We start from the raw sequence: 26,596 nt of genomic DNA on the forward strand, positions 1-26,596 counted from the left end.
TATAATTAATCCTGCTTGGGATTTTTTTTTTTTTTTTGTTAACAAGCAGCAGACAGTCTTGGAATGCTAATGGAGTTTTTAAGAGGTGTGCAATGGAGCCACCATATTGTTTAACATTTAAGAGACATTACAAAGTCAAGTCAGGTCCACCATGACACAGTTCTTTCATGCATCAGCTTAGCTCAAAGGACTCCAGAGCTATTCAAATCAGAAGTTAATTGGCAGGGAAACAACTGGAATACAAAGTGATTTAAACTCATTATTGGTACAATATTTAGTTGGTTAAGGTAACAAACTAGGGCTAGGGTTTCAAATTAGGGTTTCAAACTAGGGCTAGAGTTTCAAATTAGGGTTTCAAACTAGGGTTAGGGTATCAAATTAGGGTTTCAAACTAGGGCTAGGGTTTCAAATTAGGGTACTAAACTAGGGCTAGGGTTTAAAATTAGGGTTTCAAACAAGGGCTAGGGTTTCATATTAAGGTAACAAACTAGGGCTAGGGTTCAAAATTAGGGTTTTAAACTAGGGCTAGAGTTTAAAATTAGGGTTGAAAACTAGGGCTAGGGTTTCAAATTAGGGTTGAAAACTAGGGCTTGGGTTTCAAATTAGGGTTGAAAACTAGGTCTACGGTTTCATATTAAGGCAACAAACTAGGGCTAGGGTTTCAAATTAGGGTTTAAAACTAGGGTTAGGGTTCCAAATTAGGGTTTTTAACAAGGGCTAAGGTTTCAAACTAGGGCTACGGTTTCAAACTAGGGTTTCAAACTAGGGTTAGGGTTTCAAATTAGGGTACTAAACTAGGGCTAGGGTTTCAAATAAGGGTACTAAACTAGGGCTAGGGTTTAAAATTAGGGTTTCAAACTAGGGTTAGGGTTTCAAATTAGGGTACTAAACTAGGGCTAGGGTTTCAAATAAGGGTACTAAACTAGGGCTAGGGTTTAAAATTAGGGTTTCAAACAAGGGCTAGGGTTTCATATTTAGGTAACAAACTAGGGCTAGGGTTCAAAATTAGGGTTTCAAACTAGGGTTAGGGTTCCAAATTAGGGTTTCAAACTAGGGCTAGGGTTCCAAATTAGGGTTTCAAACTAGGGTTAGGGTATCAAATTAGGGTTTCAAACTAGGGCTAGGGTTTCAAATTAGGGTACTAAACTAGGGCTAGGGTTTAAAATTAGGGTTTCAAACAAGGGCTAGGGTTTCATATTAAGGTAACAAACTAGGGCTAGGGTTCAAAATTAGGGTTTTAAACTAGGGTTAGAGTTTAAAATTAGGGTTGAAAACTAGGGCTTGGGTTTCAAATTAGGGTTGAAAACTAGGTCTACGGTTTCATATTAAGGTAACAAACTAGGGCTAGGGGTTCAAATTAGGGTTGAAAACTAGGGCTTTGGTTTCAAATTAGGGTTGAAAACCAGGTCTACGGTTTCATATTAAGGTAACAAACTAGGGCTAGGGGTTCAAATTAGGGTTTAAAACTAGGGTTAGGGTTCCAAATTAGGGTTTTTAACAAGGGCTAAGGTTTCAAATAAGGGTTTCAAACTAGGGTTAGGGTTTCAAATTAGGGTACTAAACTAGGGCTAGGGTTTCAAATTAGGGTTTTAAACTAGGGCTAGGGTTTCAAATTAGGGTTTTAAACTAGGGCTAGGGTTTAAAATTAGGGTTTCAAACAAGGGCTAGTGTTTCATATTAAGGTAACAAACTAGGGCTAGGGTTCAAAATTAGGGTTTTAAACTAGGGCTAGAGTTTAAAATTAGGGTTGAAAACTAGGGCTAGGGTTTCAAATAAGGGTTGAAAACTAGGTCTACGGTTTCATATTAAGGTAACAAACTAGGGCTAGGGGTTCAAATTAGGGTTTAAAACTAGGGTTAGGGTTCAAAATTAGGGTTTTTAACAAGGGCTAAGGTTTCAAATAAGGGTTTCAAACTAGGGCTAGGGTTTCAAACTAGGGTTAGGGTTTCAAATTAGGGTACTAAACTAGGGCTAGGGTTTCAAATTAGGGTTTTAAACTAGGACTGGGGTTTAAAATTAGGGTTTCAAACAAGGGCTAGTGTTTCAAATTAGGGTTTAAAACTAGGACTAGGGTTTGTGTGTCAAAAGCCATGTGTCAAAACTGAATCCTGTTTGTGTTTTGCAGTCTATTTTTTGTGTAAAAAATAATTCACTTGAATTTTGAGACATTCAGTATTTCCAAATCTATTCAAATGGAATTTAAGCATTAGATTTTGCTGTATGTAGATTTTTTTAATCTGGGGACACAAAATAGCAGAAGTGAGTAAAATGTCCATACTTTAATTGTAGCACACTCTGATCTGGAGGAAATGGTGCGCTTTCTGCTTTTTAGCACATTATGAAAGCGTTCGTCTTTTGTTGTTGTTGCCTTCACCTTTTTTTTTTTTTTTTAAACGCAATGTTAACGGAATAATATTGTACATTGAGAATCTCGTCGAGAATCTCGTGGTTTGCAGCCTGAGTGAAAGTCAAATGTCAGGAACGGCAATTTACAGAAATGGGCTCTATGCGACATTGCTGGTCCATTACATTTTGTACCTCTCTTCTTTTTGGATGCCAAAACAATTTCATTAAGCCGACCGGAAAAGCAGGTCACTGTGCGACCTGATTTGAACAGGGCTCTAATTAATGTTATTAGTCACACCCGTGCGGTTGTGGTGATATTTACAATGACGGCCTTGATTTTTTTATTATACACCTGTTCTGTTTTTCTCTGCAGGACTGACATTTGAGTAGCACGATGTTTGAGTTTTGTCTATTTTAAAATATTCTGGACAAATGTTGGGATTCTATTTATGTTGCCGTCTGGGGCAATGTCAACAGTAGTGTCCTATTACAGTAATTCTGCCAATTCTGTGTTGCAAATCAGTTAATACGGTGTGTCAGGGGAGCCTTAAGGACTTAAATGATACTTTCTAAATGAAGGCCTTTGTTATCCTCCAAAATGACACTTAATCCTTAAATCCATTGTCCAGAGCTACAAACAAAAGAAAATGAACACATTTCTTAAGAAATCTTTGTTGTAGTTTAAACTGTATAAGCAGAAATGTCCATGTAGCAGTTCGCAGATTGGTGCTAATTTGAACTCCATTCATAGGGGCAGTCAACCCCCAATTTTTCTTAACAATTCTCCGCAACCCCTGTTTTTATACATCTCAGGAGGCGGCCATTTTGTCCTGTACCGCCCACTTGCTGTCAACAGAAAATGACATCACAGTTGCTCAGGCCTAAGGTAACGAGCAAATCACAGCTCACCTGTTTTCCGAGTTTGGTCATGTGACATTCACAAGCTGAGCCGTTATTGGTCGTTACTTTACAACTGTGACGTCGACAGCAAGTGACAAAATGGCAGCGGAATTTTTGCTTCTTAATTCATATTCCACAAACACATTATTAATCCAAATACAGTGGGGCTTGCGAAGAACATATTGTAAAGGAAAATAAATTGGGTTTAATGTAGCAACTCAACGTATAGATGGTGGCAGTCACGGCTCAAGCAGGGTACAGATGGTAGATGAATTTGGTAGTGAACTCTGTGTGCGTCATCCTCCACAAATGCGAGTGTCGCTTGTGCGAATCTGCCGTTTATTTCCCCGAGAAAATCCTGCTTTCATCTGCAGGCTGCTTGTCATGCAAGATCGTGACTATTCCATGCAATACCAGCCAAGTACTGATTGATGTTTTTCAACTCTCCCAACAGGTATATGATGGTGATCAATGGCAAACATGAAGTATTCATGATTGACAGAGACAACACGATCTTCCACTTACCCAATTTAGAGTTTCCTTTCCGGAAAGATCCACGCGTCCATCTAGCAAATACACTTTTAGATGGGGTAAGTTCTATTTCTCGTTATATTTGTGTTTTGTATTGTGTGTCGCTGCTTCAGAAAATCCTATCAGACCCTGAGCGGACTGCAACAGCATCTTTAACCTTCATAACCTTACCATCCTATCCCCAATGCTCAGTCTTGCAGATAATTGATCTTGGTTTCCAAAACCTCGGGCCAAAGATGTTGCAGTCTGGCAAGTTGAGCCCCTCACACATATAGCTGACATGAAAATCATCCTCCCATGTCCTGGGGAAATGTCTAATGGAAGATTTGACGGTTTTTCTGCTACTGATTCCGGCGTCTGTTGTGCTCTGTGTTGCGTTGTAATTCTTGGCGGAGAGTTCTCTGGGGTGTGACCTCATCCTCAGGGATGTGATTTTTCCGCTAATTCGCGGAATTGCGCTTTTTTTTTATCCCCCCCCCCCCCCCCAAAAAAAAAATCTGATTTTTTTTTTTTTTTTAGTAATAGTAGTAGTAGTTCATTGTGTATGCACATGACTCCGACAGATAACATCTTCTGCTATAACAAAGACATTTGTGGTATGCTCTAATATGAGTTACTTTTCATTTGGTCATGATACAATTATTTGTTCATGAAATTTGAACTCTTCAACATTATTTATGTGTTAACTTAGTAATCACATTAGTTAGATATGATGATATTCTCAGTGATAGTTTTTAAAAGCAAAGGCAGTCCAATGTTTTTGAATGTGACTGATTTTGAGTTGACTAAAACTGCCATTTTATATGGGGATAGTTTAATATACATTGAAAATTTATGCTGTTGTTTTGTCTATTTCTTTGTCATGTGAGTGCATTGAAAGTACTTAAAAACACGGAGACCCCCCAGACCCCCGGCTAAATTTTCAGATAATTTCACTTTGGTCAAATCACATCCCTGCATCCTACGATACCAAGCTTTACTAGGAAACAGCTTTTGGTTCTTAATGCTGCTTAGGCTTGAGCATGACAAATGGAGTCATCCGTTTCTGATTTATAATGATAATTCTGCTGGGCACGTGGAAATGATTGATGAAGCGGTTGATCTAACAAGATTTTGCAGAATAGGTGCTTTGGCTTGATGATGGAGCACTTACATATTTGTAGGCTGTAATACTGTATATGTTTATTTCATGCTGCTACCGTACGTCGATAAATCACTGCCTTTGCAACGAAAACGTGCACCATGTCATCGGGATCATAGAAAAAAAAAAACGATGTGAAAATGATTCCTCTCATGTTATCTATTCCTTGGCAAGAGTTTCCTCTCGAGTGTTCTTCCAAGTCATGTACAGAGCAATATTTGCTGCTGGGTGTCTTCATTTGTTGTCTTCAAACGTTGAAATAATGTGCTGTTGTTGCCTTTGGATGTGATGAACTAGCCTGAAAACATACTTGAGTTTGCAGCGGAATGTTTTTTGCTCATTGTCTGATGCTGCAAGCCCTAACCAATACCAAATTAGTGATGAAACTGTGCCTCTTTTGTAACCTAACTCCCTGTTTGCTGCAATTTCTTCAGTGTAGTTTGCTTTAACAGGGACACATTTTCGCCTTTGGAAGCCACCAAGCCTCACTCAGAAACTCAATTCATCAATTATATTAATTAAATGTTCATACTGGGCTGCCAGTTGTCCATCCCCTGCGGTAGAAGGACACAAAAATGCATTTTTCTTTTCAAATTTCTACATTTCTGTTATGTCCCCAAAGCCCAGGTGTTGGTTGTGTGTTGAGATTGCTCTAAGAACTTGTTTTACTCTTGTGTATTTCTTTGTGTTTATGCTTCTGGCTCTTCATTCCCATAGAGAGGATGTGATTTCTATTTATAGTGAGCTATGTTCAAATCCTGCTGTTTTCTCTGATAGGTTTCATCTTTAGCCTGCAGGCATTGGTCTTTGTTTACTCTGTTTTATGTGGCTTTACCTTTCTCCAATTTCATAACTGGATGGCACCATAATGGCAGCTTCCATTGGTCACGCTAATGTATTCATCCATGGCTGTTGTCTGCCTGGGCTATGGTTGACTGAACCAGATGCTTAGTGATTGCATAATTTCTCACCCTCTCAGCCACACCCACAAATCACGTCAGAAAACACATATGCCATTCATTTGTTTCCATATGGCCAACATAAAAGTGGAAAAACATGTTAACCTAATAAAAAAATATGGCTGCATCTTTTAGTCATTGATACAGTAATGTCATAATTTATACAATTGTGTAAAAAGATGTGCTGTACTGTAAAAATTTTTTTGTGTGATATTCATTTGTGTTGAGGTACTTCTCTGCCACTAGATGGCATCATTGCATTTGTAAGACGTTTGTGACAGCTCGGTGCATTTTTCTTTTCATATTAAGAGCAATCTAATCTATAACATGAAGTAACTGCACATTTTTAAAGTTGTAAAATACAACTTGACCCCATTCTCCATAAATATATGCATTATTATTACATTTATTACTACTAAATTTTGACGTGGGCGTGTCTGCTGCGTTGAGACCGGAATTCCCTCAGTTCAGGTTTTCCAAGTAAGGGGCGGTCATTGGTCGTGCGCTAAAAAAGTGTATGCCGTTACAAGAACTTTAAATTAACACAAAATGAACGCACTGATTTTGACACCCCTAATTTATATTCACCTCAAAAGCTGTGCTGTTCTGAAATCAAAATGAAAGAGTTTAATCGTCTTATCTACCTTCTGTGGTATAATTCCTTATAAGAAATGGCGAAAGAATATATTTTGAAATAACTTGATTTGTCCTTTTCCAGACCGTTGCGGGACCTATCTTGTCATCCCCCCCCCCACCCCCCCACACACGGAAATATATTGTGTAATTTAAAACCCACAAACAAACACATTCATCCTAGATATCTGCTGCAAAATTATTCACGTGAGGCTCACTGTTTATCAGCCATAGCTCTAGCGCCTGACATTTTTGTACCTGCTGCCTTTTTTCATTGAAGTCTGCAACTTGAGAAAAAAAGTTAGTAGCATTAATATTTCATGAGCACGGAACAAGTCCTGCCAAAGTCTGCAAACCCTGCAAGTCCATCCTTGGTCGTTATCACACCGTTGCGTAAGAGTTTTGAACACCAGTGGTCTGTCTGCTCACCGTCGTCCATCACCGCTTCACCTGACTCTCAACTTGAAAGCTGTGCATAATTGATACTTGGTGCTATTTCTGCCTCACGTCCCTCTTTTGTCCGACCCTACCCCGAGCACATCCAGTTCCTTCCTTCCTAGATGTTCGTTTAATTGTATGTATAAACGCAACACTTTTGTTTTTTTTTCACATTTTTTATGAGATGAACTCAAAGATCTAAAACTTCTTTCACATAAGCGATATCACCATTTTTCTCAAATATTTTTCACAAAGCAGTCTAAATCTGTGATAGTGAGCACTTCTCCTTTGCCGAGATAATCCATCCCACCTCACAGGTGTGGCATATCATGATGCTGGTTAGACACCAGGATTAGTGCACAGGTGTGCCTTAGACTTCCCACAATAAAAGGCTACTCTGAAAGAGACTTAAGAGTTTAAGTTGTAGGACTATCACAGATCTAGACTGGTTTGTGAACAATATATGAAAGAAATGGTGAAATTGTGTATGCGGAAGACGCTTTAGATCTTTGAGTTCATGCCATAAAAACAAAAGAAAAGTGTTGCATTTATATTTATACATATATCTAGTATGTACATGCTCAAATGTTTTGAGGAATCGTCTATGCCGTTATAATCTATTTGAATATATTTTCTCTTCGTCTCTGCAGGAGATGATCATTGACAAGGTGAATGGTCAGCCCGTCCCCCGCTATCTGATATACGACATCATCAAATTCAATGTGAGTAGTCTCATGAGGAACTGTGTCACCTTTCCATTGACATACATTTAGATTAGACATGTTTATGCAGAGATCCCACAGAATAGCGGCATCAGAGCCGTCACAGATATGAGACAGAGCCCAGCAGAGGCTGGATATTGCCACAACAGAGTTGGATAATTAAATATGTGGTGACATCAGTCCCAGCATTGGGTGGAGTGCATAAAATCCACTTGGGACAGCAATCAGTGTAGAAAAAGTCAGCATTGTGTCATTCACTTACAGCTGCCGTTCCACTTCTGCTATGGTTCTGATTAGCGATGTTCGAATCATATTCGTCTACGTGACTGAGGCGGGATGGCGGTGTGGACGGTTGAGACACAATGCCTTACTGTGTAGGGGCCAACTTGTAAAAATAGTGATGGGACACTGACTTTCTAAGAAGAATCAAAAGAAGAAAAACGTCAAAGAAATTTTAAACTTATCATGGTACACATTTCTTTATTTACCAAATATTCTATATTTTGTTTACAAATGTAATGAAAGAACTGTTTTTATTAACTTTTTTTTTATGGACAAAAATAGCAGCATAACTATTGAAAAGGGTTGGGGTGGGAGATGATCCCCCCCCCCCAAAAAAAGAAAAAATACGCCCCGTGAAATATCGAGCTATAAGCCAAGGTAAACCCCACAATGTATGATTTATTGACCCAAATAAAAATACGTGATAAAGCGAACTGTAGTAGCGAGGGGCCACTAATACAATTCTTGGATTGTATGGCGCGAAAATGTCAACTTTTAACTCTTTGACTGCCAGACGTTTTCAGAAAAGGGATGCCGTGGGTGCCAGCCGATTTAAGCATTTTTGACTGATCTTTCAAGGTTCACAGAAAATTATGTGTTTGGACTATGGAAACACACATACTACCAAATGAAAGATTGGACTCTCATCTTTCATCAGAAAAAAAAGTTTGTATCTACCGTATTCCGTTTTTCAGTAATCAACAATAGAAAATGGTTAGTTTCATCTCTGTTTTGAAAAAAACTTATTTTAACGTCTTTGGCACTCCTCCATAGGATTTTACTAAATGTTATTTAACGTTTTTGGCAGTCAAAGAGTTAAAAAAAATAAAGAATTTTTTTTACTTACACTACATATGGCGTACACGTTTTTTAATTTACTAAATATTCTATATTTTGTTTAATAATGTAATAGATTGTGTTGAATGAAAAAAGAGCTATTTTTTATTTCCTCAAATATTACAAAAAAGGACAAAAATAACAGCATAAATACATTTTTTTAAGGGTGCTTACTATTGAAAAGGGTCAGGGTGGGGGATAATCTAAAAAAAACTAACAAACAAAGAAAACACCACTGTAATACAATTCTTCGACTGGCTGAGGACATTACAGGACTGTTAACACACCTCCGTAATTGTTTGATCTGTATTCTGCTAACAGCAGTCAAGCAGGCGCAGAAGCAAACAAGCTTTGCAGTTATCAACCTTAACCAAGCCACTGCTCCTTTCCCCCATTTGAAACCGGATAAATTGCCCGAAAGGAAGAGAAAGTGGAGAAGGTAGCTTTGACCGTTATTTTCATCCACTGCCCCCATCTCTCCATCGATCACCCCAGTAAGTGGCTCAATGAGGACACTTCTCTGATGGGAATGTCTTTTGTAAGATGTTTGGCAGTGGTTAGGAGCTCCACATGACTCCCCCCAAGCTGGCGCTCGAGCACTGTTGTATTGATCCGACTTGGCCATTATTAGCCTCGATGCCGGGGCCTCATCCTCTGTGTAGCAGAAGGAACATGAAACCACCTGCTATGCCCGTGGCCTCATGTAAGACTCAAGTTGTTAGCAACATCAGGGCTGCCTCATTCAGCAGTATTTATGCAGTCTTTCAATTTTGGCCAATAGGACACAACCAACTATTTCCCATTTAAGTAGCACAAACACAATAAAAAATATGAGTCAGGAAATATAAAATAAAACCAGCTTTGAAGTTGTATTTTTCCAACAATACAATATAAACAATATTGAGGCATATTCATCTTCGATTTGTATGTTTTGTGCCTGAGAAAACAGAATATAAACTGTACAAAAATCCCGATTCATGTATTTATACACTATTCCGTTCTACAAGAAAAAGCCGGATTTCATTTCCGATCTGAGTGAGAATAACCTGCAATAACAAATCCAACTATTGTCCTCATGGAGTATTGAAGCTGAAAGAAAATTGGCTTTGAAACGCCTGCAGAATAAATATTATTGCTCGTGAATTATTGCTATATGTGCCTGACGGATTTTAGTGCAACACCTCGATGATAGGATCTGCACATTACTCTCTTGACTTTGAGTCCATATTTCATCACCATTGCTAAACGTCATTCATCCTAAAATACTGCACACCTGACAGTAAAATAACTTTGAACTGCTTTTCACAACAACACTGTAGGAATTGTTCCTACCTTATTTTCAAGATCTTACTTGTTGCGGCAGCCTGTCTTCAAGAAAGAAAATCTGTGTTCCTGCAGCACTCAGGTGTTTAACATTTAATGTGACTTATATATATATATATAAATTCTTGATGTAGGCCTACTCATACTTCAGCCATAATGGAAGTTACGTAACACGTTGAAATATATGACCACTGCCAGTGTTGTTGTTGCTGGTGTTCCGATCCTGTGCTGTAAAATTTTTGTCGTTATGGTCATAAACCAGGAAGTGATTCATTAATAATTGAATTTAATCAGTTTATAAGTTAACTGTATGCAGACGGTACGTTCATACTATGCCGTGCAAAAAAAAAAAAAAGATTGGTCGGACCAATATGTGCAATATGACTTTACGTGTATAACGGAATGTATGGTGTTCCACAGGGTTCAATTCTGAGGCCTCTACTCTTTTTATTGTATCTGTTGCCGCTGGGTTCTATCTTATGAAAGCTCTATAAATATAGTGTTGAGTTGAATTATATTTTATTTTTCAATAAGGTAGGGTTCGGTGATGCGCATATAACCTCCCACCACAAGGTTAAGTTTGAATAATGAAATCCCTCTCATGCTGTGGTTGCTCGCTGCTGACCGTGGAATGTGCTGTAATATGTTGAACTTTGCCGCATGACTGGTATCATATTTGTGGGACTTTTTTTTTCACACTTTGTTCCGTGGCTTAAGGCCTTTATTCCTTTTCAAGATTGCAAAACCGTCAATTATTAAAAACAATCTTTAATCTCTGCTGTATTTGAAGAACAGTCTGCTGCGTTTTTTGTGTTGCTGAGGCGTGGATAGCACACGCCTTCAATCATCCACACTTACATCTTGCGCTGTCCCTATGACACTGCTGACAGATGGTGCTGAATGTGTGGGACAGGATACCAGCTTTTCCTCCTGCGGATGATTTGCCGGTTTTATCGAAATCCGAAATAACGTGAAAAAAACATACGTAAATTTTGTTAATTATATTTTGCTGTTGAGGTGGGTTCATTTTTCAGCGGTGTCAACGCAGTCATCTTTCAAACCATGTCTTGACATTCATCGAGCCTTGTGTTACTTGCGTGTTTATATTTAATGTTTCTTTTTTAGTTTTTTAATAAATATGCGAATAGCTTACCAGACAACCCATCAAATTATTACATCTAATTCGAAAAAAAATATTTGCCACCCACCTCTGCCTGCACAGTCAACAAACATCACTTTCCTCCTCCCCTCTCCAATGATTACTTCAAAAGCTCTTGAGTACTGACCTTTTCTGCAGGTACCGAGCAGAATACTAATACAACCGAGACTCTACCGTCCTGCTCGCTGTGTCCTGATATAGATTGCCGAGTATTGAGCCATGGCCCAAGTAAATAGTCGAGTGCAGCTTTATTTAGATTGAGCTTTAACAGTTACTTACGAAGAAGTGAAATATAAAATGTGACATCACGGTAAGAGTTTATTCAGTGATGTTGGCGGAATGCTGATCGGCACGGGTTGAGGATCAAACTGCAAAGGCACAATGTAAATGTAGGAAATGCTTAAAATGATAAGATTCAAGTGGAAGAATACAAAGCCATGATGTCACCCGGGGCCTTGTCGGAAAGTGTAGTTTGTCTTCAGCCAGATGTGGAAGCGGTTAAATCTGAATTCTGCATGAAGCTTATGACTGAAGGAAGAGCAGATGTAATGCTGTGTATATGGCTTTTCCTAGATTGGCAACTGCATATTGAAGCAACTCTAAATTATTTACAGCAGCTTGACAGAAGCATATTTAGATGGAATTCGCTGCCGTCAGGCCGAGTCCTTGTGCCTCCAAAATAGTCATTTTGCAAGAGACTACAAAAATAGTTCAACAAGCCATTTTGGGTGGACTGAACAAAATATATATTTTTTTTAAATATGAAATTCACCAAATTGTGATTTATGAATTTCCGCCCTGACGCCAGTGAATTGCAATAACCCGCTTTATGGGATGAGTACAGATATATAGAACAAAGCATATTGTGGTATCACAAATACAAGTTGTAAACTATTTTCTGTTTTCTTGTCGCTACCGAATGCAATTTATTCAGATAGTGAAGAGGAATAAATATATTTGTCCTCTTTGCGTGTTCCAAAATTTGAAGACAGATTTAATGTAAGAAAAAAAACCTTTGCAAAAATGATTTAATAAAAAAAAAAAAACAGAGATCTCTGGACATCGTGACAGACTCCAAACATCACATAACAGGTGGAATTTCAGAGTGCCGAATGTGTCTCTTCCGCGTGTAAAATGGCTTCTTATAGTTAAACAGACCGCCTCTCTTTCATTTGTAGACAAAACATACTCTCTGGGTACTTTTCCGTGAGCGATGGCGAAAACAGAGTCAGGGGTGTGTGTGTTCGAAGCAGATTTTGTTCTCAAGGACTAAATGTGTTTTCGCACAGAACGCTGAGAAGGAATTTTTTTTAGACCAAACAATTTACCAGCTTAGGTTAAGGTCAAATTATACTGAGTTCAACACTTCCTCACATCTACAAAACATTTCGACATGGTTAATATAAAGAATTAAAATGTTAATAATGTATAACAATGGTTAATATATGAAAATAAAGAATTTAAATGTTAATAATATCTAACAATAGCAACCAATATTATGATGGTGGCTTTACTTGCTTTGTAGATCACCGTAAATATACATTACATGCTTTATATTTATTGTCCATGTGTTATTACTTTAATTACATTCAGGTCAAGAAAACCCCAAATAGCACACGGCTATTGTCAATATCTTTATAAAACTATGTATGGATATTTTATTATTTTGTGACCTTGATGGGCAAAGCAGATTAAAAGTCAGCGATGGCTTAGATTACCGCTTAACAGGTACCGCCATGTGTAGCCAACTGTTGTCATAGTAACAAAGCAAAATGGAGTTCACTGTACTGTTTGTTGATGTTTAGTTTTATTTGATGTCAAGTTAACATTTTGAAGAATTTCACCGGCGAAGAATAAACAGCTATTTGTTTTTTTGTACTTCACATTCTGTAATACTTTGTCAAGACGTTCCTATTGTTAAGTTGACGTGACCTGCAGTCTTTTTATATTTGAGATTCAATTTGTCTGTGTGTGTTTCAGGGACAGCCCGTGGGTCAGTGTGATTTCAATATCCGGTTGTTATGCATCGAAAAAGAGATCATTTCTCCTCGGATGGAAAAAATGAAGACTGGACAGATTGACAAAACGAAGGAGCCCTTCAGTGTCCGAAATAAGCCGTTCTTCGACATTCAGGCATCACGCAAGGTAAATAAATCAGAATTTTTTCACTACAGTAATTTCTGGACTATAAGCCACAGCTACTTTTTCACTTGCATTCGACCCTGCGGCTAATACAAAGGTGCGTCTTATCCATCAGATCACAAGGGGGCACACCATAAAGAAAGCTCAAGAGCGTCAGGCAGAGCAAAACAAACCAAGTGAGCCCAAATAGAGTAAAAGAGACAATTTGCGCCCTCATTATGGGAATAAAATAGCGGGAACCCGGTGCGGTAACATTAAAACACCTGCGGCTTACATTCAGGTGCGGCTTATATGTCTAACAAACTTGAGTATTTCCCAAATTTAGCTAGCGCGTCTTACAGTCAGGTGCGCCTTTTAGTCCAGAAATTACTGTAGTTACACCCAGTCATTAATCTGAATTACTGTAATCTGTGGCATTTTGTTTTTGGTAAACATGAAAAGTCGTGTTGGAGTTCAAAGATGTATGTGGGTTTCCTAGGAGATAACAGGGTGAAAGTCTGCCAGTGCAAATAAGGTAGTGTTTAGAGTGTTTTTAATAAAACATAAGCCACACCTCCTCCTGTACCTGAGGCTCTTTCCTTTTATTTAGTTGCGAGAAAGCGGGAGGTGATGTTTCAACGATTAGCATCCAAGGACAAAGGAGAGGAGAGAGGTTTATTTATGGCGGGAAAAAAATGTTGTTTTTAGCGTTTGACATTCCATATAACCAAATAATCTTGTATCTCAAGGCACCAGTGTATAAGGTTTATGTTTTAAACGCCATTGGTGCCACATGAAAAATGGGCAGACCACAGAGGGCAATTGAGTTTGGAAGAAATATATTGGTTTTAACCTTGGGGCGAAAAAAATTTAAAAAGTAAACTCCTTGAGCTTTTTTGTCAGCTGGGCAGTCTGCGTAATGAGCTCAGCCTGGCCAAGAGTAACCATATCTAAATAGGTTTTTATCTCTCTTTGCTGTCGATGCTATGTAGATGTTATGGGACTTACCCTCAGGAGGCTCTATAGGGGTTATTCCTGGGAGAAAAAGAACTAAAAGCCGCCAAGGTCCACAAAGAATGTGTTGCTTGTGTTTGATGGCAGGATGAAATTGTTGGCCTCTTTGGCACCAGAGATGAAAGCAGACTCTTAAGATTCTTAGCACTTGAAGCTGTGGCGCTACTCAACTTTCTTTGAAAAATGTATGATTCTTTTCAAGGGTTCAGGCAAGGAGAGCATTTTACTGTAGTGGAGTAGGACTAGGTAATGTTGAATTATGAGTGGCAGAAACACTATTTATGGTTGCAAGGGAGCCTGTGTGCCAAGTCAACCTGTGAATGAGGATATAGCATTTGGGACTTGAGAATAGTCGGGCCAAAGGGTTCAAGGGAGCAGTTCTGATTTGTAGGATTGACCTGACAGAGAAAGGCTGTCTGTCTGTCTCTCTCTTTTTTTTCTTTTTTTTTTTTTAAATGAGTGTTACGTCATTATCCCTGATTCTTCCTTCAGCCAAACCTCATCACTTTCTATCTTAATGGGGTATATGCCACGGAGGAGGCGGGACTTCCGATTTACTGCCCCCCCCCCAAAAAAAAAGTAGCCAACAATGTTTTCTAGGGCAAATTCAGATGTAGAATCCAAATATCTCTATATTTCTGGGACCAAACGATGCGGCTCCATCTGACTCGCTGCGCTATTATTTTTCTAAGAATTCCGAGTTACCATGGCGACGCTATTCCCAAATTAAGTCCCCGTTGGGAATGAATGGGAAAACGAAAGTGATCAAATCAGATCAAGCAGCTTTTTTTTTTAGGTACGCCAAGGACTCTCTCCCCCTCGACCACCCGGGTCGGCGGCCATCTTGGCCAATTGATTAGGTATTCCCAGGATTCTCGCCACTCCGCTCGCCCAGGGCGACGGCCATCTTGGCCAATTCATTAGGTACGCCAAGGATTCTCGTCACTTCGCTCGCTCAGGGCGGCGGCCATTTTGGCCAATTGATTAGGTACGCCCAGGATTCTCGCCACTCCGCTCGCCCAGGGCGGCGGCCATTTTGGCCAATTAATTCGCGTCGCCAAGGATTCTCTCCCCTCCGCCCACCCGGGGCGGCGGCCATCTTGGCCAATTGATTAGGTACGCCAAGGATTCTCGGCACTTTGCTCGCTCAGGGCGGCGGCCATTTTGGCCAATTGATTAGGTACGCCCAAGATTCTCGCCACTCTGCTCGCCCAGGGCGGCGGCCATTTTGGCCAATTGATTAGGTATCTAAGTGCTACTACTATACTACTACTACTACTATGTCTACAAGTACTACATACAGTACATGCGTGTTTCCACCTTGCAAGAGTCAGCAGTCCCATTCAAAATTTCCCTGGGAATTTTTCTAGTTCTGTATATGCTCCCGTTTTTTAAAAAACTTAAGACAAATTTTAAAAAGTATAATATAATAATAATATCATATAATACCCGATTGTTATTTTGTCAAAACAAAACTGAAAAAAAAATGCTGTGGCTACAAGTTACCAGTAGAGGATATGCTTACCTTTAGCGCTCCTGATAAACTTCCGCCCGTTTCAAAATGCAAAATGAAAAATGAGGTGAAATGTCCTCATTTGTTCTATGAATCCCAGTTCAGGTATTGTTCTTGGAATGTAGCTTAAAAGTTGCCTTTAAGATGCGTGACTGAGCTAGTGCGCTACCTAGTAGCAAAATGGGCCCCCTTAAAAAAAGCAAGAAAAAAAAGCAAGTATTGCGCAACAGAAAAACTGGAGCACTGTCTTCAGTGCGGAAAACTGATCTAGAAAATATATGTCATTTGTCATTGTCACATTGGTCTGACCAGTGTTGTTTTTGTGAAATCAATAATCTTCGCCATCGAGGTCTCAGTTGGGCCGTGTCTTTGGAAAAAGCCAGGGTACAGCTTTGATCCTCTAAAACACGATTTAGCCATCCTCAAAGGTGCGCTTGTGCTGTAACGTCAGGTCTTGAGGAGGTCAGAGCACAATTTATTTGATGTTTTGCTGGAGCCAAGATCAATTGGAAACCTCGGCCCTGCACTTCCACTAATGATCGGGGTCTATGGATGGGATGAGACTTTACGAGCATCTCTTTCTGTGCCGACACTGATTTCAACTTTTGACAATTTAAACTTATAGCTTTAAATAGTTTTGCTATCTGTATTTTAATATAAGAGGTCATATCACTCCCTCTGGATGTCGATCTGAATATTGAAGTCGCTGGAGCTTTATCGGTTCTTTTGTGTTGGTCAGTGACCATCTGGTCCCCATACAGTCATAACTCTGTTATATGGGATGTTAATATAAGGGGAACTGGTGTCTGGCTTTCATTCATAGGAGCACAATCCTCCACTTTATGATATGTTGACGGCAAATTCCTTTTTGGGGGCAATTCGGTCACAGGCTGCAGTTGTATGCTGGCCTTTGTCTGTTGCTAGGTTGATGTGTTTCATGGCTGACGCTTGGACATTAAAGTCCTCATTTCCCTTCCAAATGACTCCTATTTATTCATTTTTACTTCCTCCACTCACCCAATTATCTTACTGACCCTTTTGGCATACAGGATTTCCACATTTGCACAACCATGGCGTATTTTAGGGGTTTGAATGGAGTTGGCTGAGAAAAAAAAATAGAGCGTTAGCCACTGGAGAAATCTGAAAGCAGCCCCGCTGTGAAAGGAACAGGTTGCGCTATTATTCTTTTGGGGTGTTTTTCTGCCATCGTTTGGTCCAGGAAAGTGCCACTGTGGTCTTTCAGATTAAGGCACGCCAAAATCCTAATGTGAGGGTATTTTTGGTTTGGTGACTGACTATGGCGGCTGCCCACCATCGAATAGTAGAAATAGCAATTGTGAGCAAGGTGATAGATACCGTGCCATGGAAAGGAGGCATTAGTTAGAGGGTAAAAAAATATATTTTTTTTTTCCTCCAGGGAGTTTGTAAAAGCTTTTTATGCAATTTATAGTCTTACTGCTTCTGTTATTTGTTAATGTGTAATACTCACTCACCATCTGGTCTGGTTGTACTTGCTTCCTGAACTGCAGCCCTGGCAAAGATTTTGATCGTCCCAAGTTTATTGTCTCGCTGTGCTACCAGCATCACTCGCAACCCATCTGTTGCAAGTAAGCTAATTCAACGGCCATTATGGGCTTTTATTTACACAGAGCACTGTTCATGCCCATGTAATAAGGAGAGAGCCCGCTGACAAATAGAAGTTGTGGAAAGATAAATGCAAATTTGTAGCAGAACGAGAGTGATGCTGAGGGTGTGGCCCCCCAATTTTTTTTCCACTGTATTTATTTCAAATGCATACAAATAGGTTGTTTAGTGTTTTCCGCATATGTGGTCTGATTTCTCAAGGATTTGTATAATTGGTGCTTTGAGTGGCCTTTGTGAAATAGTCCGTCATCGGGACAATTTTTTGTTTATTTTTTTTGCTTTAAATTTCAACTCCGATTACAAATTTGAGGTACGAGCTCTGTTATGGTGGCAGTGACTCAACTGGCTTTAATAACTGCATCCAGATAGCAAACAATCGACTTCACCAAATGGATTCCTTTACTGTGGGAAGCAACGATTAACATTTTTGCTTATTTTCTGACATGTTATGAACCAAACTAGTAATTATGTCATTATTTATGTTTGTGCATGCTCTGCACTGCCAATTTGAAATAATGTTTTGGAATAAAGGAATGGGAATATTATTTTGGCGAATTCATCGATTAACTCTTTGACTGCCAGACGTTTTCAGAAAAGGGATGCCGTGGGTGCCAGCCGATTTAAGCATTTTGACTGATCTTTTAAGGTCCACAGAAAATTATGTGTTTGGACTATGGAAACACACATACTACCAAATGAAAGATTGGACTCTCATCTTTCATCAGAAAAAAAGTTTGTTTCTACCTTATTTCGTTTTTCAGTAATCAACAATAGAAAATGGTTAGTTTCACCTCTGTTTTGAAAAAAAAAACATCTTTTTACGTCTTTGGCACTCCTCCATAGGATTTTACTTAACGTTATTTAACGTTTTTGGCAGTCAAAGAGTTAAAGGATGCTTAGGGACAACAGAATAACCAGAATAACATATGCTACACACTTGCTAGTTGCTAATGCTACGCAAACAAAATTGTGCATTCAGGGTAAACTTCGGTTTTCTTCGATGATAGTGTTAATGGGAAATGTTTGAAAGGCTATAGTCGGCGACCGATTAATCGGTCGGGCCCTATTGACTGGATCAGACAGTTGCATTCTTCATTTGAAAAGCTTTTCCAGGCCTTTACTGCGGCCTCTTTCAGTTATTTTCTGGGGGGTTTTCCCTTCAGTCTCCTTAAGGGGGTAACGTTTTTGGCAGTCAAATAGTTAATGGAAAAAACATGGACAATTGGAATAATCGTTAGCTGTAGTCCTTATTGAGATAAAATGTAGACACATAAATCACTGTCAACACAGTTGACATTATAATGTGTTTATGTAATATTTTTCAAGCTAAATCTTCTCCGGATCCATTTCTTCTTGGGTACAAGGGAACATAATGTGAAAATGTCAGAGGCTGGTATGATTTATTTTTCGGGACACATTCTCATGTTGACTTACTATTATTTTGTCACACAAAGTCCAAATCCTTTTTTTCTCCTGCCCAAAGCTGGTGGTTTGTATTGTGAAATGTACAAGACAAGAGATTACCCCTCTCCGGCATGTCTCATTACCTGAGTGTGATCTGTCTGCGGCTTCCTCGTGACTCGCTAACCTCACACTTCTGCTGTCAAGTCTTTAGCTATAGGAGATGAAAAAAAAAAGCAAGATCTGTGACAAGACCTTGCTGCCTCCTCTTCACCCGAATTCAATATCTGCACCCAATCACAGGAGGACATTATGCAACTAGAAAAATTCCCGCGGAAATTTTGAATGGGACTGCTGACTCTTTGGTAATGAGCTGAACAGTTTAAAATTTAAACCACTGCATAAATGAAGCATGAAAATAATTTTTTTACATTCACTGGGGAGAAAAGGTGAATAGCTGATAACAATATCCATTATTGGTTTATTATTCCCATTATGCACATCTCACCTATTGTCTTTCCTGCTACGCACAGTAAAATATGCTCTATTTGTTATGGAACGACTTTAATTCGGCTACCAACTTTTATAGACTGTATAACAGAGTTCTAGTCCAAAACCAGCCAACGTTTTGGTAACCCTGCATACGCTCTGTGACGTGGTATTTTTTTTTTTTTAATATTCCGTAAACATAATAAACTATACACTGAATTTTCAGGGCCATTCACAATAGGCTTGAGAGGAGCCTCCAGCAACAACAACCCTGTAGCTTGACTGGAATATCAATCCATCCTCTCTGCCTTTGATTGAAACCCCCCCACACACAAGCCTCCCCTGAGCAGAAGATGAACAGACAGCGCAAGGACACAAGAACACGGATGGAAAGTGCATAGCATCAGTCGAGGGGTGTGCGTGTCTAGGGCACAGAAAATGAGCCTCGTGGGTATCCCGCATTTCATTCCTTTTGTAAGCAGGGGAGGAAGTGTTTTATGGAACGGACCTACTTTGATTGGCCGTTAGAAATCTTGACGAGGATAGAGTAGTACTCGAGGTGAATGGCATACAGAACGCATCATCAATCTGCTGTCCTGCTCTAGCCCGGCCATACATATCGATTGTGTCCTTTTATGAGACCAAACATCAAATGTAGACTGACATGAGCTCATTCACTGCCATTGACGGCTATAGACGTCAAAAATATCATTTGAACTATTTCTATTAGTTTAACACTTTTTCCACTCTTGTTAATATGAGTATGAAAACCTAAAAAAATAATTATTTTACATTTAGAACAGATATAAAATTATTGATTAATCGTGAGTTAATTATTGAAGTCATGTGATTAATTACAATTAAAAAAAACAATGGCCAGATGCGATTTAAAAAAAAAAAAAAAAAAAAAAGAAGAAGAAGAAAAAAAGATTATTAAAAATTAGGGGTGTCAGGTGATTAAAATTTTTAAATGGAATTAATCGCATGACTTCACTAGTTAACTCACAATTAATCACAAATTTGATATCTGTTCTAAATGTCCAATAAAAAAAATCTAGATTTTCACACTCTTGTTTAAAAAAAAAAAAAAAAAAAGTGGGAATAAATGTTAAACTAATAGAAATAGTTCAAATAAATTTTTGACGTTTATAGCCGTCAATGGCAGTGAATGAGTTAATCATGGTAAAAATGGATTTACTAAGAGCCCAAATAGCGGTCACTCAATTGCTTGTTCACTCTTAACAGATTGCTCACGCTGTTGAGTGTGTTGCTTTTTAATCGACTAAGATTGTGATCTTTTACTAAAACCAAAATAACAGGCGCTTAATGGCGTGTTCATCAGTCACTCTAACAAAAGCAAGCGCAAAATTAAGTTTGTAGTGATGGAATCGGAAGAGGCAAACTGCTACCTAATAAATTTGGGGAAGCAAATGTTTGAGGTAATTCGTCCCGATTGTTTAGCAATTGGATGTATTTGCCCATCCTCTATAACATTGTGTTTAAACTAAATAAAAAAATAAATAAAAATAAACGAACGTGTGAAATGAACTGCAGTATATTTTTACCCAGTTGGTAGGCACAATCTTGGGTCTACCCGGTAATGCATGAGTAGCCTCTTTTTTTTTTTTTTGCATGCACAAACCATGAGTAAATTTTTCCCCCTTTCCCACTGCCTCGCTTGTCCCACCTTGCAATGAAAGCTCGATTTTTTTTTTAAATGGGTATTTGTTTAGTTTCAACCCCACCCACACGCCCCTCCTGTAGCGCGCACCGCCTTTGTCTCCTTCCCAAAGAGCTTTAACGTGAAAGCACTTCCACTGCCCCGCTTCTCCACTTAATCACTTCAAGGTACCTCCTTACAGAAGGTGGGTGTTTGACTGGTATGTCTTATTTCTGCTCTTCCCTCCATCCAAGTTCACCGCGTTGAGCGAAAGTGGTGGGTGGGTGTGCTAAGACGGCAAGAGAAGTGAAATGGAACTCCTAGATCTTGCCGCCCACTTGCCATTCCCGCATAAAGACAGCATTTCTTTTTAGTCTGGCTCTCTGCCTCGTCCGTGTCAGCATGATCGTCAACTTTGGTGTGATCAGTTGTGACTCATTCATCACTCTCAAGAGCACTGATGTGGCTTTATTTTCTTGTACAAATGCAGTAGAGAGCAAACATATTTTAGTGGCCGTTTAAGTGTTTGTGGCAGGGCTTACCCCTCGTTTTTCAAATGCGAACGAAAGATTTTTCTGTTTTGACGAAATGTCTTTAAAGATTTTTCTCACATTGTCTTCTCTAAAGCAGGCCTGCCATCATAGAACCCCTCAGCCTTGTCTTTGATAGGAAACGACATGATTTGTCACGAATACATTAAATTCAAATGTGGTTACATAATGCCATGATTTGCGGGTTCTCGTGACGGAGGTTATTAGTTTGTCTGGCTCAGTCCAAAGACAAGATGGATGATGAGCTGTCTTCTGCAGCATGGTAAGTGTCTCACTCTATCAGATGAAACCAACTCGTCACGTGCTTTCTCAATGACTGCGTGCCCCCTGATTGAAATGTCAGCGCTGTACAAGAGTGGAGGGATGCTGATTAGTTTATGTTAATGTTGTCTTTTTGTCTTGATTACTCGCTTCATTAGTCAGTTATTGAGTCCGTGTGCGTAAAAAAAAAAAGGTGTTTTGGATGAAGAAAAAATTGTTGTTTTTTTTGTTTGTCAACACAGTTAACTCATTCACTCCCAGCCATTTTCACTTGAAGCAATCCCCTTCGCTCCCGGCTGTTTTACTGGATTTTGACTGATTTTGCAAGGCCCACAGAATATTGTGTTCTATTCTTATAAAAACATGAAACCTACGAAAAGAAAGATTAGAGTCTCTTCTTTTCATCATTTGTATCTGTTTCCATTTTGCAGCAGTTAGCAATAAAATATAGCTAAGTTTCATCATTATTCATAAACCTGTTGAAATTACTGGTAAGCTTGTTGCAACATGGCCCTGGCTGATCTCTTATACTATGCTGCCACCCGCTGGCCGTTTTTTTGTAATAACTACAATTGCTTTGTGACTTCTTCATGTCCGATGTTCCATCAAAGCCCTTTTTTTTTCCTTTTTTTTTTAAACATATAATTACGTTTTTGGGGAAGAAGGAAAAAGTATTTAAAAAACGTATTTATACGTTTTTGGGTTTGAATGAATTAAGAACTACTGAATTATCGAGGACCAAAAATGCCAACATAATAAATAAATAAATACAAACTTATATGAAAAAATATAATTCAAAAATTAAATACAAAAAAATTGTGGAAATAAAAACAACAAAATATATACTAATAATAAATGCAAGTAAAAATAAATAAAAAAATATAAAAATAAATGTGGAAATAAATACAAAAATAAATATTTAAATAGAATTAAATGTCAATATATAAATAAAAACGCTCATGAAATCCGTCATGAATTGTTATTCAAATGAGGGGGCCGTCCTAAGCGTGTCTTGGGTTGAACTCCGTCATTGAAAATGTTAGTCTTTTGATGTTAGTCTTTCGATGTTAGGTCCATAATGAATTAGATAAAGACACATCTGCAAAAACAAAACACTGGTAGTGAAGCACATCAACAATGAAAGCATAGACCATTAAATGTGTCAAGTATGGTACATTAGTGGTACACAAATGAGAGTAAATAATCTGCTGGTGACAGTGGCCAATGGTCCACAATTAAATACATTAACTAAAGGTCTTAGTATTGTAAACAAATCGAATGCTATTTCACAGTACTGTAGTTATCCATCAATCTGGATCCAGATTTGTTTCAAACAAACTTGGTTAGTTAGAAAAGAAGATGACACCAGTTGATTTTCCAATCAAATATCGGGTGCCTTGCCCGAGGTGCCTTGTAGTTGCCATCTGCCTTAATTCATTATGACCGCCTGGCGATTATACACGATACCTGGTGCTCTGTACACTAATGCGATTCTTCTTTATTGATCAAGGCAATTTCCTGGGGCTGCCTGAACATTGGTATCTTCATCTTGAATGTATTTAAAAAAAAGTTTCCACATGGACGAGTACACCATTAAAATAAACTACGATTATTTTTACATTTGCTTTGTAATAGTCTCGCATTTTGGTCGATTTGTTGCGCTGCGTTTATTGTTTGCCCTTTAAAGGGATTTTATCAGATGCTGTCTTGTGATATACAGTCGTATATTAGAGTGGCTATTTCGTTTCATTTTCCAGGGCATATGATACTGTTTTAGATTGATTTTCTATCTCCCTTGAAGCAGCAGCAGCAGCAGGCTGCTCCTCGTACCGCTGCTGGTTGAAATATATTCTTGTTTCTGATTTGTAATTCTTCACCACACAGTCACAGTGAACTTTATGTGCATATTTTTGGTCAATGGATAGTAAAACACTTGATTGGGACATCTGTCATTTCATCACCAAAAATAAGTTTACTTTTTCAACTGTACTTGGAAAAGGTCAAATTTTCTCAACCTCTTCGTTTTCTCCGATTCGTTGCTTTTTCACATTTTCCAAATAAATCTTCAGACTCTGTTGTGGTTTTAGTCTTGCCTAACTCCATTCTTTTTTACATTTTAGCTCTTGGAAGGCAGTTTTACATCCCAGGTCAGCCATGAAGTTGATGGCCTCATCTTCCAGCCATGTGGGGTAAGTAAAGCCCACTTGACAGTACGATGTATGATGATGTCACAGGCTTATGACCGCACGGCTGATTTTGCTGCACTAAGGGTCACATTTTTTTTAGTACCTCCTGCTGATGCCGTTATTCTTACGATCCTTTATTATAAATAAATAGAAATAACACCGTCCACACAATTTCACAGTAACAGTCACACTTTTATGACTTGTTACAAGCGAACCAGCTCTATTTTTATAGCCTACAGTTCAAGTTGACTTTTTTTTGTAATTGTGATATTTTTCTTTCAATTGTCTACGGTGTAATTGGTTTGGTAATACCACTGATATAGGAATACAGCTTATTAATTATGATCAACGTCATCATGGGTAAACAATTGGGGTGCAAACACCGGTTTGAACCGTAAATTTGTTTTTTTTTTGGGGGTTAAAAGTTGCGAGCGCATTGAACCAAACTCAATCAAATCGTTTCACTTTGAAATATTTCGAGATATGTATCGAATCGTTTTTTATTGGAGAGGTATATCTTAGAAGGAAATGGCACTTCTACAGCACAGCACTGTCTACTTCCTTCAAATATACGTAAAATATAAAAGTTTTATTTTCATCTCATATCTTCAAGTTGGCATCCGGCTTCGTACATTACAGTTGTAATAATTGGCGCCATCATTGTGTCGAAACAGAATGAATAGAATGGCGAGTTGCAATCATCACATGATATGAACACAATGTTGTAAAACATCATTAGCTGTTCAGATACGGAGTGTAGAAATTCACATCGGATGTTTGTGCGGGAATACAGTACCATGTCAGACAATGATTCCATAAATCTCGATTTCTACCCACGAAGTATATAAATAGATCAATGCTACAACAGCAAGCCTCGTGTAATTATAGATGGAAAATCATGCAAGGTCCTCTCTTGGGATATGTAATTTTCTGCTTTATGAGATTCTCCTAACAACACCTGCTTACGCAACTGTTTCAATGTTTCACGTCCTTGGAATCGCTGCTGTAAGTTGACTAAAAATGACTTTGACTTGAATTGCATGTAAAAACAGTACAATGATTTAATACCTTTTTAGGGTTGTTTGTTAATATAATGTCATGTATTGTTATTGATCAAGTGTTTAAATTTTTTAATATATATTTATATTAAATCATTTTAGAAAAAAACCTAAATCCTTTTAACTTTTTCCCTTTTATGTTAACAAGAGTATGAAAAACGGGGAAAAAAATAGGATTTTGTTTTTACAACAGATATAAAATGAGCGATTAGTTGCGATTAATCATGAGTTAATTATTAAAGTCATGTGATTAATTACAATTAAAAAATGTAATTGACTGACACTCCTAGAGTTAATATTTTTTTAGGGTAATTTTTTATTTTATTTTGCATAAGTAGGGCTGCAACTATCAACTACTAAGTGTGCAGGATTTTACTTTCACCTTTTTATAACATCTGCATCTGTCTTTTTTTGTCCATCCACCTCCCCTAACACTATTCCCATCATGTCTTGATTACCGCAACTTACTGGCCTACTGAAGAAAAGCCATCCACATTCTGACGAGATCCCCTCATACGAGTAATATCACACCTGTTTGACAGCACCTTGAATGGCTGCCCATTACACATTATATTTCATACACGATTCCCCCTTCTCGTTTACAGCCGTCAATAACCTCACAAACCTCCGCCAGCATTACCAGACCCTGCCATTCTTTTAGGTTGTCATCATCTGTTCAATGTATTCTACCGCCGTCTCACCTCACATTACAAACTCAGATTCAAATCACCACTCAAAAAAGGCGGCCAAAATAAAATGCACAAATGTTATCATTATTATTATGCAACTGTTTTTTTGTGTGTGTTTTTTTATTCCATAATATCTGTTGAAGTCTTTTTGAAACAACAGTGATAACATGTCAGTTTCTTTATCTATTGACAATTAGGTCCAATCAGTTCATCTTTAACTCATTTGCTCCCAAAAAACGTATAAAAACGTTCTATTTTAAATATTACCTTGGTCCCAAAAACGTATTTAAACCTTTTTTTTTTTTTTTTTATGTTTTTTTAAGCTAGAACATACAGAAGGCTTTGATGCAGCCTCTGACCTGAAGTGGTCGCTTAAAGCAATGGTAGTTATGACAAAAAACGGCCAGCAGTTGGCAGCAGAGTATAAGAGATCAATCAGGGCCATGTTGCAACAAGCTCACTTCCCCAGTGTTTTGAACAGGTTTGTGAATAATGATTTAAATCAGGGTTTCTGCCAATTTACAACCTTTTATTGACTGAATAAATCCTCTCATTAAAATGCATTTCCTTTTTTGACCTTTTGCTTGTGACATGGATTATTGACTGACACGGAGGGACAAATCCATCAGCCTTTATAAGTAAGCATTTGTAAATAATATTTCACAGTAGGAGCCACAACATGGGCCGCTGCGAAGCTCTGAATGTCACCCCCCAGAGTGAATGAGTGAATACTCACCA

The 26,596-nt window shown here is 38.4% G+C and overlaps 1 protein-coding gene across 1 annotated transcript in view; it reads left to right on the forward strand.

The window, feature by feature from the left end:
• rngtt (RNA guanylyltransferase and 5'-phosphatase) overlaps positions 1–26,596 on the forward strand; it is a 71,724-nt gene that overhangs the window by 16,798 nt on the left and 28,330 nt on the right. The window contains exons 9-12 of the mRNA XM_077552605.1: positions 3,701–3,836; positions 7,599–7,670; positions 13,252–13,416; positions 24,046–24,114. Of these exons, the coding sequence (XP_077408731.1) occupies positions 3,701–3,836; positions 7,599–7,670; positions 13,252–13,416; positions 24,046–24,114 (442 nt within the window). The remainder of the gene's footprint in view (positions 1–3,700; positions 3,837–7,598; positions 7,671–13,251; positions 13,417–24,045; positions 24,115–26,596) is intronic.

The sequence above is a fragment of the Vanacampus margaritifer genome, chromosome 19 (assembly GCF_051991255.1).
Source record: "Vanacampus margaritifer isolate UIUO_Vmar chromosome 19, RoL_Vmar_1.0, whole genome shotgun sequence".
In the NCBI taxonomy this organism is placed as follows: domain Eukaryota; kingdom Metazoa; phylum Chordata; class Actinopteri; order Syngnathiformes; family Syngnathidae; genus Vanacampus; species Vanacampus margaritifer.